General features: G+C 43.6%; 1 protein-coding gene across 3 annotated transcripts in view; it reads left to right on the top strand.

Annotated features, from left to right (window-relative positions):
* The window catches only part of LOC129702856 (E3 ubiquitin-protein ligase Midline-1), a 285,589-nt gene that overhangs the window by 226,783 nt on the left and 42,502 nt on the right, over positions 1–16,304 (top strand). For all 3 annotated transcript variants that reach the window (XM_055644894.1, XM_055644895.1, XM_055644893.1), the window contains exons 3-4: positions 746–841; positions 15,368–15,475. In XM_055644894.1, coding sequence (XP_055500869.1) covers positions 746–841; positions 15,368–15,475 — 204 coding nt within the window. The remainder of the gene's footprint in view (positions 1–745; positions 842–15,367; positions 15,476–16,304) is intronic.

Below are 16,304 nucleotides of genomic sequence, written 5' to 3'. Positions count from 1 at the left end.
AATACAGCAATGTCTACACATCTAATGTACTTCATTGTTTAAAATTAATTGGGAAATTGCAAAAGCCACTATACAAAAATACTGTGACTTTCTTACTTTATTTAAAATATTTTTTTCATAAACGTCATATCTTTGCTGCAAGTAAAACAATGACTCAGAAACTCGTTCATGCTTATTTCGGCATTAAGGCATTGTGGAAAATCTTAATTCGGTTTGAGAAAGTGGCATAAAAAGTGAATACTTCATTTTCAAGGTTTGCAGGAAAATGTTGATGTCTTGCAATTTCTTGCACAGGAAAATTAGAGAAGGAATGGGATTGATGGGTTGCTCTATGAGTTGGCATTGAGTCATAGAGTTATACAGGGTGGAAACAGGCCCTTCGGCCCAACTTGCCCCAACTACACTAGTTCCATCTGCCTGCTTTTGGCCCATATCCCTCCGAATCTATCCATCTAAACGCTTATTTAACATTATACCTGCCTCAGCTATCTCCCCCGGCAGCTCATTCCATACACCCACCACCCTTGTGATTGAGTGAGTCACATTGCCTCCCTCTATGTCTGAAGGGTGAAAGTAAAACTGACCTTAGGGCCAACATGCAGAGCAGGAAGGCCATAATGAATGCAACTGCACAAACAGTTTTAAATATCCAAATGTTCTTTGCAATACGCTCATGATTTTCATTTTCAACTTGAAGGTTAAATGCCTTACACATGTAACTGCATTGTATTTCTTCTTCCCACAGCAAAGTCTGGAGACTAACCTGGCCGGTCTTATCAAGAGGAATAACGAGCTGGAAACACTAATGGGTAGACTAATCCAGACTTGTCAGCATGTAGAGGTGAGTGTGTCCTGCAATAACATCCAGAAATAAGCCTGTGAACCGCAGTCCTAAATAAAGTCCATACAGATGAGATTTCAAAGCATGAGATAATGTGTGAGGTAATAGCACGAATGACTTTGCAATCCATCAGAAAGTATTAATAGCTTTATATTTTGATAATGTGATCTGTTTGATGGAGGCAACCAACTAGTTTAAGCTTTTAAGGATTTCACAAGGGAATGTGAAGTAAGTCGGAGCTGTTAATGTAATGTAATTTAACAAGTATTAAAGACTTTATGTAAGTATGAGCACAAGATTGGAGGTTTCATGTGTTTTAGTTAATGCCTAATGTTCATAATCAAACAAAATTGTTTTATCTTCCACATAATTAATATCTAATTTCCAATTAGAAAGGAGTCTATGTGATATGATATTCCAATCTATTATTTTATTTAATGGTCTCCCATTTTAATTTTTTCTATAGTTGATTTCAACATTACCACATAAATTCTAAACAATCAAAACAAAATCTGCATTGGCTAGAATTACCTTGAGTTTACATTTTAGTCCCCACTTTCCAACAACCTCTCTTTATTCCTACAGTTCATATGAACATGAGCAACAAGAACAGGCCATTTGATCTTTCAAGCTTGTTCTAGCATTACGTAAGATCATGGCAGATCTAATTTTGGCTTCAGTTCCATTTTCCTTCTTGTTCGCCATAGTTTTTAACTCCTTTAGAAAATCTGACCAGATCGCCCATTGATATAGTCACTGATTATGCACTCCGGGGCAGAGAATTCCAATGGTTTGTGAATCAGTGAGAGAATAAATTCTTCATTTGTCATCAAATACGTGACCTCTTATTCTGAAACCCTGGTTCTAAATTCCCTTATCAAAGAAACATCCGTGCAAGACCCCTCAGAATCTTACACATTTCAATAAAGTAATTTCTATTTCTTCTAAGCCCAAATGATTATGGGTCTAACCTGCTGAATCTTCCTCCATACACCAACTCCTTCATCTCAGGAGTGAGCCTTGTGAACCTTCTCTGCACTGCCTCCATTACAGCCATACCTCTCATCAAATTAGAGAACAAAAACCAATACACAGGATTCAGGTGTGGTCCTACCATAGCCCTGTACAACTGCTCAGGACTTCCTGATGTGTATACTCCAAACCTTGCAATAAAGTTCAACATTTCATTTGCCTGCCTATTTACTTGTACTTTTTTGCCAATTTCCATACATGTAAACACTGAGCTCTAGGATCATTTTGTAGTACTTCAGCAACTCAATGATAATCTGTTTATTTATTCTTCCATACCCACTGGATAAACTCATATTATACTTAAAACACTTGATTTTGTTTTACTCTAAAGCTTTAAATCTTGTTCAGGTTCTTATGTTTTACTTTGTATGATCTTGTCTCCCCGGTTCTCTGCCGTCTGTTGATATCTCTGTTTGATTTCTGGTTTAGCCTGATCAGCCAGTATTTTTGGATAATTTCCTGTTAGGGCACATTCTATGGATTTTCTGTCATGTATGGTACCTAGGTGGACCCCAGGGAACCTTTCTACAGGAATTCATTGCCACTATCATGTTCCTTTCCCTTTCTCCCAACTTATCTCCCTCCTGGTTCTCTTGCTTAAGGTGCCAGCCTATTTTTTTTAGGTTGGGCCCCTTTTAGTTCTCTGTATCAGTGAGGAATTACCTGGTATTGATCGGGCCTGTAAGTAAATTCTGAGGCGACAATTAGGTTGCCTGGTCACATTCCCTCTACAGGTGTGGTAACCAACAGCATAAAGAACATATGGCAATGTTCTCTGAATTAATATATTTGAGTGTCATGTGTGATTCCCCAGCTTACTTTATTAACAGGCTCACCTTTCCGTACCAAGAACTGTAAAATGCAGGTAAATGCAACACTGAGCAAGCCAAGCAGCAACTGTGGAAAGAGAGTTAACCTTTCAGATCAAAGATTCTTCATCCAAACTGAGAAAAAATGAAAATGTTAGTTTTGAAATGCAGAGAGTGAGAGGAATAGATGCATAAAAGAAAAGGAATATCTCTGACAGAGTGAGATCAGGGTTGCCATGGTGATAATCAATCAATGAAGTTATCTGCTAACGGATTAAATATGACAGTTAAAAAGAATTACATCATGGTCAGTTTTTAGAAGCTAGAACACAGCAAAGTACAGCACAAGAACAAACCCTTCAGTCCACAATGCCTGTGTCGAGCTAAACTTGCCTCCACACGATTCAAGAGTGTTTTATTGTCATATGTCCCTGTTAAAACAATGAAATTCTTACTTGCTGCAGCACAACAGAATATGCAAACATAGTATGATATGACTAACGAGAGAGAGAGAAAAGAAAAGCTCAATGTGTATATGTACAAATTTGCACAACATACCCATATATATATATATATATATCTCTCAAGCAAAACAGTGCAACAATAATAAATATAGTCTATTGTAGTTCAGAGCCTATATGAGGTTGTAGTGTTTAATAGCCCGATGGCTGTAGGGAAGAAACTGTTCCTGAACCTGGATGTTACAGTTTTCAGGCTCCTGTACCTTCTTCCCAGTGGCAGTGGTGAAATGAGTATGAGGCCAGGATGGTGTGGGTCTCTGATTATGTTGGTTGCCTTTTTGAGGCAGCGACTCCGATAAATCCCTTTGATGGTGGGGAGGTCAAAGTCGGTGATGGACTGGGCAGTGTTCACAACTTTTTGCAGTCTTTTCCGTTCCTGGACGTTCAAGTTGCCGAACCAGACAATGATGCAACCAGTCAGTATGCTTTCTACTGTGCACCTGTAGAAGTTCAAGAGAATCCTCTCTAACAAAACAAATCTCTGTAATCTTCTCAGGAAGTAGAGGCACTGATGTGCTTTCCTTATAAATGCATCCGTGTGCTGGGTCCAGGAAAGATCATCGGAAATATGCACGCCCAGGAATATGAAGTTTCTGACTCTCTCCACCATCGTCCCATTGATATAAACAGGATCGTGGGTCCTCATCCTTACTCTCCCAAAGTCCGCAATCAATTCTTTGGTTTTACTGAAATTGAGAGCCAGGTTGTTGTGCTGGCACCATTTGGTCAATTGGCCGATCTCACTTCTATATTCTTATCGCCATCTGTAATTCGTCCCACTATGGTGGTGTCATCGGCGAACTTGATGATGGAGTTCGCACTATGTCCGGCTACACAGTCATGAGTATAGAGTGAGTAGACCTCCATTCCCTGCATATCCACTTTCATGTCTATAATCCCTTTAGATGTCATTGTCCTATCTACCTCAACTACCACCCCTGATAGCATGTAACAGACACTCACCTTTCACTGTGTTAAAAAATCTTGCCAGAGACATCTCTTTTAAACTTTGCCCCTTTCACCTTAAATCTATGCCGTCTAGTCTTTGACATTTGCACCTGGTAAAAGGCTGTGCTAAAGGCTTGCATGAATTGGTTATTAGCTGGAAGAGACTGGTGAATAGCACACCAGCAAGTGTAAATGTACCTGCTGTGTCTGCTAATAAAAAAAGCAAGCAGATTTATTTCGGTTCTCCAACCTACACTTGCCAAATAGTTCAATTGCACAGCCCTGTGTTTTTCAGCAATATGCAATTGAAAACACATTTAATTCAGAATACAGAGATTTCGTGGTTCGATCCATATACCATATTCCCTTACAGCATAAAATGTGACTATTTGGCCCATCAAATCTAGGCTGGTTCACAGGGCATTTTAATTCCCCAGTAATTTTCTCTGATACCAATTTTCCCCACATTCCCAACATATCCCTCAGATTCTATTACTTACCCACACACTGGGGGTGATTTACAGAAGCCAGTTAACTTACCGATCCAAACCTCTAAACCTTTCCTATCCTGTCCATGCACCTGTCCACGTACCATATACTCACCACTCTCAGTGAAAAAGGTTTATATTGCATCTTTTTCCACTCACCTTAAAATCTATGTCCTCTGGTCCTTGATTGCTCTACCCCTGGTAAAAGACCTAGTGTATTCATCCTGTTTATTCCCCTTGTGATCGTATACACATCTATACAATCATCCCTCCGCCTCCTACGCTACAAGGAATAAAGTCTTAGCATGCCCAGTCTTCCCCTATAGCTCAGGCCCTGGAGTCCTGGCAACACCCATGTAATCTTCTTTGCACACGTTCTAGTTCAATAACATGCTTCCTATAGCAGGATGACTCATGTACACACATTCCTCCATTTGCATGTTGTGATTGATTCACAGAACAATGTGGTTTTAAGCTCTGGTAGACAAAAGCTGGAGTAAATCAGCGGGACAGGCAGCATCTCTGGAGAGAAGGAATGGGTGACATTTTGGGTCGAGGCCTTTCTTTAGACTCGTGACATTTTGGGTCGAGACCCTTTTCCAGACTTAAACTCTTTGCATCCACCTGCAAGTATTAAGAACAACACCTTAACTTTAGGTGACTATTTCTTTGTAACAGAACTGCCCATCCCTGCCTTTGTGGGCGTAGTCTTATTTTGTTTGTATTGTCTGACCTGCTGGGTGTATCCACAGCTTTGCTGTTGGCACACATTGTACAGGCAAAGCAAACCTGATCCTAACTGTTCCATTAGCTTATAAGATCTCACCCTGTGAGATATATTCCCCTTGTCCTACCATTCCATCCCCTACCTTGTCCTCCACGGAAAACGGAGTTGTTTACTCTCTGAAGACAGGCACAAAAAACTAGAGTAACTCAGTGGATCAGGCAGCGTCTCTGGGGAAAAGAATAGGTGACATTTCGGGTCGAGACCCTTCTTCCGACTGAGAGTCAAGGGAGAGGGAAACGAGAGATGTGAAAAGGTACATAGAACAAATGAGGGAAAGGTATGAAAAAGGACAAATCAAAGCCAGCAATAATGATCAAGGGAAGGTGGAGCCCACAGTGGTCTATTGTTGAATGGGGAGAAGGTGATAACGAGTTATTCAAACAGTGAAACTCAGCAGGATAACAGTGAAATGAGGGCAACGTCTAGGGTGGGGGAGGGACGGGAATAAGGGATGCAAGGGTTACTTGTTTCTCCTAGTTCTGACAAAACATCTTCGACCTGAAACGTTGACTGTTTCTCCGGTTGACAATCTGAGCGTAATCATCTTCATTGTTTGTATTTCAGAGGCTGATTAGTTTGTGGTGGGAACTGCTATAGCCACAGATCAGTGTTTTGTGACAAGGGTGATGTTGGCTGGGCCCTCCATCCCTGACCCTGGGATCTGGGACTCTACTGTCACCTGTAGACTGGGATGAGTGACTCTACTGTTGTTCCATCTCATTGCTTGCTGAAAGTACCTTAAAGATTCCCAGGAGTTTGCACAGGAAGCTCATGCTGAGGTAGTCTTCTGCTTGCTTTGGGGTCTTGTAGAATCCTAGGCCTTTATGTTGATAGGGTGACTATGTCACATTGGTCATGTGAGTATAAGGCAGCATGCTCTATGCAGAACAGTGGCAGCCTTGACACCAATGTATGGAGGGCACATACAGCCCAGGTCTAAAGCCCACCCCAAGTGCACTTGCAGGAATTGAGGTGCCAATATTGTCGGTTGTGGGGGAACTGATGCACCAAAGGAAATCATACAGCGTAAGGTGGAATCTGTGGTGGAGACAGCATCGAATTGCAAATGAGGACCTTTCATAGGCATGTGTCATTCTTTTGAATAATTCTGAATTTTTAGCATAACTTAATGCACATTCATAGTAAGTGTATTGAAAACATCCCCCAGCGTATGGTAATCAGCCTCATCCTGCCTTTGGATTATCATGCACATTTGCAGCAGATCCCCAGGAGAAGCTATGAGCACTAATACTTATTCACAAATGTCCCAATACAGGGCTCGGTGTCACACTCCATCAGTAGATAAAAGTATGATGAATTAAATAAATTCCACTACTAATACGTCCTGCTGGAATTTGATTACACTGTTCGAGATAAGAAATGTAATTCTATCCCCCAGCTAAAGAAGGAATGCATCTTACCTTAACCACCTTATCTGATACCATAAGGGATCCTTGATCATGTGCATCAAGGTCCCTTTGTTCCTCCGTACTTACATAGATACATAGAAAATAGATGCAGGAGTAGGCCATTCGGCCCTTCGAGCCAGCATTCAATGTGATCATGGCTGATCATCCACAATCAGTACCCCGTTCCTGCCTTCTCCCCATATTTCTTGATTCCGCTAGCCCAAAGACATCTCTCAAGCTCTCTTTTGAATGCAACCTGTGAGTCAGCCTCCACTGCCTTCTGAGGCAGAGAATTTCACAAATTCACAACTCTCACGGTACTTCCCAGGGTCCTAGCAACCACGGTGTAGCCGTATTAGTCCTCACAAAAGACCGCACCACTCAAATTCCCTCCACCATTGCTCTGCTCATATCATTAATTTATCAATAGCATTCTGTCACCAAAGCCAACCCAGATTCACATCCAGATTGTTAATGTACAGTCCCCTCCATAATGTTTGGGACAGACCCATTATTTATTTATTTGCCTTATTAAAGACTGTTTCTATACATCCTGATTTCACCATGTAGAAATTACAGCTGTGTTTATACATAGTCCCCCCCATTTCAGGACACCATAATGTTTGGGCCACATGGCTTCACAGGTGTTTGTAATTGCTCAGGTGTGTTTAAATGCCTCATTCATGCAAGTAAAAGAGAGCTCTCAGCACCTAGCCTTTCCTCCAGTCTTTCCATCACCTTTGGAAACTTTTATTGCTGTTTATCAACATGAGGGCCAAAGTTATACCAATGAAAGTCAAAGAAGCCATTATGAGACTGAGAAACAAGAATAAAACTGTTAGAGACCCTGTGCGGACGTGGCATCGAAGGACGAGAAGCCGAAGCAAAAAAGTTGAAGCCAAATAACCGAACAGAAACAAAGTCTAAACGCCAACTAACCGAAAGGGTGGGATGCCTAAATGCAAACTAACCAAAAGGGCAGACGTCTAAAAGCCAACTAACCGAAAGGCTGCATCGCCTAAAAACAAACTCACCGAAAGGCCGCTCTGCCAAAACGGCAACTAACCGAAAGCCTGCGTCACCTCCAAGGCAACTAACTGAATGTCCGCTCAGCCGAAAAGTCAAATAACGGACATGACGTCGCCGGGGGGGGGGGACTTTTCAGCGATTGGTCCAGACCCCCGCATCCATCACATCAGTGGCCGATGGAGACGGGAGGGTGGGAATCATTTTCCCACACAAGCCATAGGTGACTGGGCTAGTTGGCGTTTCGGCTTCGTATGCTTTCGGTTATTTGGTGTTTTGGCTTTGTTTCCGTTCAGTTATTTGGCTTCCACTTCTTTGCTTCGGCTTCTTGTCCTTCAATGCCACATCCAGGTACCGTTAGAGACATCAGCCAGACCAGGCTTACCAAAATCAACTGTTTAGAACATTATTAAGAAGAAAGCGAGCACTGGTGAGCTTACTAATTGCAAAGGGACTGGCAGGCCAAGGAAGACCTCCACATAGGGTTGCCAACTTACTCACTACCAAAAATGGGACAAAAGGTCAGAATAAGGGACAAATCCCTCTCGGCAATTCGTTGACCGACTCGCCCGTGGCTGGGTGAATTATGAGTTGGCCCGGGTGCTAGAAGGCAAACAAAGCCCAGCCGGCGGGCCAGCTGCAGAGTTTGCACACGACATCGCACGCAAAATGCGGCACCCCATCCAACTCTTGAACAGGTGATAGGCCATGAGAAGGGGTGGTGCTGTCGGCAGTAAGTGAAGGTCCGAAGGTCGAACTGCTGGCTGGGCTGCTGACCAACGGGGCCATGGGCGAGGCGCTGATGCTGCACTCCATGGACTGCACTACGTCAGGATGGGTGAGGTGGGGCCGGACACAGCGTTCCGACCCGACAGTCCCCTCGACCCGAGTAGTAGCAGTCAAATACGGGACAAGCAGTCCCGTATGGGACAAACCTACCTCCACAGCTGATGACAGAAGAATTCTCTCTATAATAAAGAAAAATCCCCAAACACCTGTCCAACAGATCAGAAACACTATTCAAGTGTCAGGTGTGGATTTGTCATTGACCACTGTCCGCAGAAGACTTTGTGAACGGAAATACAGAGGATACACTGCAAGATGCTATCCACTGGTTAGCCGCAAAATTAGGATGGCCGGGTTACAGATGGCCAAGAAGTACTTAAAGGAGCAACCACAGACGAAGATATGTTAAATATCAGAGTGATGGCAAGAGCAAAGTATGGAGGAGAGAAGGAACTGCCCAAGATCTAATGCATAATACCTCATCTGTGTTAGACTAACTAGCCTATAATTTGCCAGATTATCCCTCCTGCCATTCTTGAGTAAAGGCACCATATTTGCTGTCTTCCTACCATCTCTTCCGTGGCCAGAGAAGGTTTGAAAATTTCTTCAGAACCCCATAAGTCTCCTCCATTGTAGCATGGCACACATCTCCTCAGGCCCTGGGGAGTCTTCCACCTTTAAGTCCACCAAGGCATCTCATAGGTTTCAAGGTCAGTTTATTGTCACATGTACCAATTAAGGTTCAGTGAAATTTGAGTTACCATACTAAGTGAAATGTAACAAGACACACAACCAAATAAAAGTTAACATAAGCATCACAGTGGATTCCACATTCCTCACTGTGATGGAAGGCAATAAAGTTCAATCTTCTTCCTCTTTGTTGTCCCACGGTCGGGGCAGTCAAACCATCCAGTCGGTGCGATCAAAGCCCCTGCAGTTGATGATCGAAGCCCCCATCGGGGTGATCGAAACTCCCGCGACGGGGCAGCTGAAACTCTCTCCGCGGCATGGAGCTCCTGAGCCGCCTCTTTTTACAAGAGGCCGCGGGCTTCACGATGTTAAAGTCCACAGGCCCCGCGCGGGGATTGTAGCTTCGATCCCTGGCAAAGGCATCGTAAACTCCGCGATGCTAAATCCCCGCAGACTCCCGCGGATTGGAGCGCCGAAAGGCCGGCAACTCCACGATGTTAGGCCGCTGTGGGGATGCAGATACGCTACGGGGAAAAAAAAATCACATCTCCGTCGAAGTAAGAGATTGAAAAAAAGTTTCCCCCACCCCGCACATAAAACAAACCAAGGAACACTAAAACATACTTTTTAACACATTATAAAAATAACAAAAAGAAGAATGGAGAGACAGACTGTTGGCGAGGCAGCCACTGCTGATGGCACCACCCAGGTTCTCCTTTTTAATGTTAATTAATCCCAGAAATTCATTGTCCCCTCCCTGAATTTGACAGCCTGTGCCCTTTTTCATTGTAAGCACAGATGAGAGTATTTTTTAAGACCTCGCCTACAACCGCTGGCTCTGGGCATAGATTGTCATTCTGGTCCCTAATGAGCCCAACATTTGCACTGTTTACCCTCTTGTCCTTAATATGCATCTAAAGTTCTTTGGAATTTTCCTTAGCCTTGCCCACTGATGCTGCCTCTTTCCCTTCCTAATTGCTTTTAACATACCTACCCCTCCTGCATTGTCTGTACACTTGCAGGGATCCTTCTGTTTCCAGTTGTCCTTACCCATGATATCCCATGACATCCATGATGCCTGCTGCTGTCATCTTTCATTCTTGCGGAAAGAAGTTGGCTCTGAACTATTTGTTGTTTCATTTTGGAATCACTCCAATTGTTTGCATGTAGATTTACTTGGAGGTAGCTGATTACCGTCCATCTCTGGTAGATCCTGTCTTAACATATTGAAATCAGCCTCTTCCCAAATTCAGACTCTTTATTTGAGAACCGTCTTTGTCCTACTCTATCACTACCTTGAAATTTACAGTGCTACGTAGCCACTGTTGCCAAAATAGTCCCTCACAGACACTGCTATTACTTACTGGCTGCATTCCCAAAGGTTAGTCCCAGTGCTGTACCTTATCTGCATACTGACATAAAAAGCTGTCCCAGATGGTCTTTAAGAATTTCTCCCCCTTTGAAGCGTTCCACACTTTGGCAACCCCAGTTGGGGAGATTAAAATCTATTATTACCCAATTACTTCTCTGTGACTTGCCTCCATCTATCTAGTGCTGCATGTTTGGAGGCTTCGAGCAAGGACTCCAGCAAAAATGAATACCTTTTTGCTGTTGCAACAGCTAGTACCATTGATTTTAAAGTTATCATTTCCACAGATGCAACACAGTGAGGGTTAATCGGAAATCCAAATTCAAAATCCAGGCTATTGGCAAAATTTAGCTTAAAGGAATGTGTAAAGCAGATGTGGAATAGGATGTGGGATTCAAATGTAATCTGAGACAACAGCTTCATACAAAGGCCTGGTATCTGGCACAGAACATGCATTAATATTCTCCTCTGCTTTGCAATCCAATGAAAATAATCTCAAACCTGTGCAACAAAAACTGCAATTGGAAGCATGGCTGCAGTTTGCTGCATTCATCTTAAACCCTAGAAAATAAATTAGGGATGTTCTGGTGGATAATGTGGACAGGATGCTTAAACAGCAGTAGGACTGAACAATGTGTTTAAGTACAAAGTTAAAACTACAACAACTGGTAATTATACGGCACCTTTAATGTGACTAGAAAATTGAACTTAGTGTAATCAGACAGGGGTGGGCTCCGAGGCATGTAAAATGGGTGACCCCAAGTTCAGTGGTGGAGTATATTCTAAAGACTATATCAGAAGAGGACAGAGACTTGCTGACATTGAGACGAGCTATTTGAAGGCAGTGAGGGGGCAAAGGGAATCCTGCATGGCCAAGAGGTACAGAGAAGAAGGGGAAGGAAATTACAGAGCAAGGGAGGAGGATTAGAATGTCAAGGGAGGGTGAGACCAGGGATGAAGTTGAACAAGAGGCTGATAATTCTACACTGGACAAGGAGCCAGTGTAGGCCAGCAAGCACAAGGGGGATAGGTAAAGAGAATCAAAAAACTGCAGATGCTGAAATCTGTTGCAAGAATAGAAAACAATGGAAACACTCAGCAGGCTGTGCAGCATCAATGGGGAGGAAAAACCTGATATATTTACTTTTTTTTCCCCCATAGAGGATTTCTGACCTACTGAGTTTTTCCAGCATTTTTCTGTTTATGTACCGGGGTAAAGAGGCATGCTGGGGGAGAATTTGTGAAGTAGATGTTGGATGAAATCAGGCACATGCTGTCAGGGTAGGTAAGGTAGGCAGTGCCTACACTGAATATAATTATAAAATGGTGACTATTAAATATAATAGTAAAGGCATGGGAGAAGTATGCTTTCCTAAGAGGTTGATCTCTTAGGGAGGCTAATTCTCCTGAGCCTTTCATCCGCGGTACATTTAACACACGGAAGTATGTGCTACTCACGTGACATTGACGCTGCTTCAAACCATCAGTGGCAACGGTCTATAAAGGCAGCTGAAATTCTGCCTTTACACCGTGGACTGCGTGCATGTGCTGTGCAGTGCACTGCAAGTTTCTTTTAAAAGCCGACTGACAGCTCACCGGGATGCGAACAATCTGTGTATGCGCGGTTTTCAAGATTTTTTTTAAAAGCCGACTGACCAAAGATACTGACTGCCTACCCTGACTAATTGCTCACGGCACGTGCCTGATGAAATAGATGATGGAAGATAAATGGTCAGTCAGGCAAGGATGGGAGGAGGTGACTGCAGTTGGGATGAGATTTCCAGTGATGGATAAGCTGAGGCTGGAGCTAAGGAATGGCTGCTCATGTATAACCAATACATTTCATTCTAACTCGTATCAATGGGTAGAAAAGGTTTTACAGGAGATATCGAGTATGGGCAGAAAAGGGTTCACAGGAGATATCGTCAGCCCTGAAACATCCACCAGTTAGTCTTAGTCCAAGCCATATGAAACTCAATGGAAGTGCCCAACAGGCAGTATGTAAAAGTTCTAAATAATCATTTCATCTGCTTTGATTACTCAATAAATTTAAATTCTGCCCCTAATGGAACGAAAAATTCCAGTTTCTCGAGATATTAATATGTTGATGAGGGCCAACATCTTTTCTTGAAACTGCAGTACATGGTGACCAGATGTGAACCATCTCTGATACTGTTGGCAGAAAGATGAACACATCTGGTTGGGCTTCCCGCAATGATTTATATTGGGAGAAATCAGTTGTGAACCACTCTTATTCAAAATGAGAGAATTGTGGGGGTTTTTGACCGACGTTGAACTGCTCTGAAGTGAGAACGGTGCTCTCAATCTGTTTTTACATTTATCAGACTGTTTGACACCAGGTGATTTAAGGTGATGTTCGGAAAGCTTGGCCACAGAGGTAGTCTTCAAGGAGGAATAAGAGGCAATACGGGAATGATGACAGCTAAAAGTACAATGATCAATGGGGGAGCAATTAAAATCAGCAGCATACAAGAGGGTAAAGCACAGGAGTGCAATGTTCAGGAGAAATGTAATGGCGGAAGAGATTACAGAGCAAGGAGTGAGGGCCCAAAGGGGTCATAAAACAGAATGAACACTTTTAAGTTTGGGGTGATCTGGAGCTGGAATCAGTGTAGTTCAGTGAATAGAGAACGATAGGTGCATAGAACTTGGCACACGATCAGAGATGGCAGAGGGATTTAGAGGAGCTCAAGGGAAAGATGTGGAAGATAAATACACTGGAAGAGTTGGGCCAAGTAGGAAACTTGTCCCCTCTCAGTCTGTATTAATCTGGAAACCACCGGTTGAATTTCTACACCAAACCAAGTTTGTAAAGTGATGGGTGCTCCATTGTGCTCAGTTTGCAAGCTGGAGCTTGTCAGGTAAGAAAATTGGCTCCTTATCACACAACATGCATCTACTCAAGCTCCACTGCCAACCTAGTCACAGCACACCTCCCGCAGAGATCAGCAGTTAACAACAACTGACAGGAGGTCAACTTAAATAACTTATGATCAATGCCCAGTACCTGCCTAAAAGCTCTTTCGGAACAATGTCATATGCAAAGGGCTGGGAATTACGCGTGACTTACTATTTCAGTGGCAGGATGAGTCAATCTTAAGCCCCGAGCAAAGTTTCTGACTGTCAAATTCTTTAAGAATGCCTTTAATTAGAGCAAGGAAGCTTGGTATAGTGCTCAGAGTGTTAATATTGGACGGGATCCACAAAAGTTGTTAACACCTCTCTGCTCAGGCATATTTGGCTGGATGAGTTAGAGGTGGGGTTATGTTATTGTTGGCCCACTACACCATTATCCCTGCTGGTGTTGTGGAAACTATTCATTGCCCTGAACTGAAGTGAGTTACGATTTTCTTTTTGTGTGTGGCTCGGATAGATAAATGTTTTTCAATTATTTCCCCATCACCAGCACCCCACCCATCCCAAACCATGACACACATTTCAGACAGAACGATCTCCACAGTCTGAAGATTCTTTGGCCTGGCAGCCCATACTGAAAAAGAGTGGGGCTTGTTTAAATTTGAGGTTTGTTCAGAGCAAGCCCACAGTGACCTTTGAACTGGTAAATATGCGAGCCTCACAGGTTATGTCAGAGGTCAGATTCCATAGCAACAAGGACAAACTGTGCACACAACTATCTCTGCACAAAGGTTTGCAATTTTGCTTCTTCCTCTGTAATTGAGGGAAAGGCCCAGAAGCACAGTGACATGTCAAGCAGTCTATACTATTTGGGCGGCAGTAACCATAGCAACTACCTCCTTTACTGGGCCCATGCATCTGGAAGATCTCATTTACTTATTTCTGGACCATGAAATTGGTTTGTAACTAACTAGGTTTGTCCACCTGCTTTTTGTTAATTTACTGTAGTGTACAATTCAATGTTAGTCGTCGTTTGGGACGACTGTCAAGGGATTTAACAAACAGTGTAAAAGAGAAGGCAAACTGACTTCAATTATAATAGTGATTTGGCCCTTGTTCAAAGTGAAGGGAAAGTGTTCCAGAAATGTCAGCAATACTATATATTGCTCGGATGTCCTTGAACATTCTTTTAACCTCAACTTTATAAATTGTCAACATTGTACATCAATAAGGTCATATTTTTTTAATCTGATGACATATCTACTTGCGCATATGTGCACAAAGAATAATTGCAAGTTGCTGCACAAGAGATCTACCACAGTGGCCTGATATGCATAAACTCTCTCCATTGTAGGGATTGCAGACATGACAGCTGACCAAGGTTGTTCAGAAAGTTCCAGGCAGCGGTGAGAGGGAGAGGGAGGGACAGATACAGGGAGGGAGAGAGAGACAGGAAGGAAGAGAGAGACGGAGACAGGGAGAGAGGGAGGGTGGGAGAGAGAGGGACAGGGACAGAGAGAGAAGGACAGGGAGAGGCAGGGTGAGGGAGGGGCAGATAAAGAAGCAGAGACGGAGACAGAGGGGCACAGGGACAGGGACAGGGAGGCAGTGGTTTCTGATATAAAGTAGTTGGTTAGTTTCCCAAAATGTCCTCTTGAATAAGCAGTAATCCAATCCAATTTTTCAGCTAGTATGGATGACTTCCAATCTTCTTGAAACATAGAAGTCCTCGACAAATTAACGGTGTTAGCACAGTACTAAGGGAGACCTTCTTGTTTGTTTAGGTGAATGCAACAAGGCAAGAATGCAAACTTACAGAAGAATGTGACCAACTTATTGAAATCATTCAACAACGAAGACAAATCATTAGCACGCAAATCAAGGAAGGCAAGGTAAGAACCAGACCATTGCTGATAATGTGGATCAGGAACGGGCCATTTGGTCTGCCCTACAGAGTATGACTGACCTTGTTTCGGAAAGCGACTTTTCAGTACTATTCTCATATCTCTTGAATATATTAATGCCCAGAAAGACATTGATACAGGTGCACAACCTTTTATCCGATGATCCAAATAACGAAAACCTCCGAATAGCGGCCATTTTTTCGGTCTTTGAATAAAGGTCCTTGAAAACGTTCACCGAGGGCGACCCGCAGAGGTGACAGCGGAACCTCCGGTCGGTCCTCGAAGAAAGGGGAACTAAATCCCCATTCATAAAAGAGGTGAGGGTATATTGCGCTGGAGGGTTAATAATTGACAATCTGCTGCTACCTGCCCGCTGAGTTTAAAAGTTCCCACGGTCGACACGATACACAGTGTATCGTGAGTCTTGCGTGGGAACTTTTTAACTCAGCGTGCAGGCAGCAGCAAATTGTCGCTCCCTTCAGATTCACCCCACCTACACCCCTCTGCTTCCCGGCCACGTGTGTGACCCCTTCCCTCCCCTCTCCAGCTCCCCGCTCATTGACCGGCGCGGGGGCTTTGCACTGTCTTCACGTAGGCGATTCTAGCAGCACAGTGCAGTCACCGGGACACCGACCCCCAGGCCCACCGCAAGCACGGAGATCCCAGAGACCCACAGTCAGCAGCCCAACCCAGCCCCGTTCCAACTCCAGAGGAAAACTGCAAACTGGCCGGAGACGTCAGGACCACCAGAAGCCGCTCCCCGATGGGCCGCTACGGCAACAAGTGGCAGTTCGCCCACAGCCCGAGCTGCGCCCTC

This window comes from Leucoraja erinacea, chromosome 13 (assembly GCF_028641065.1).
Source record: "Leucoraja erinacea ecotype New England chromosome 13, Leri_hhj_1, whole genome shotgun sequence".
Taxonomy (NCBI): domain Eukaryota; kingdom Metazoa; phylum Chordata; class Chondrichthyes; order Rajiformes; family Rajidae; genus Leucoraja; species Leucoraja erinaceus.
Note: the sequence above shows the minus strand (reverse complement) of the source record. Positions and strands in the feature narration are given on the sequence as shown.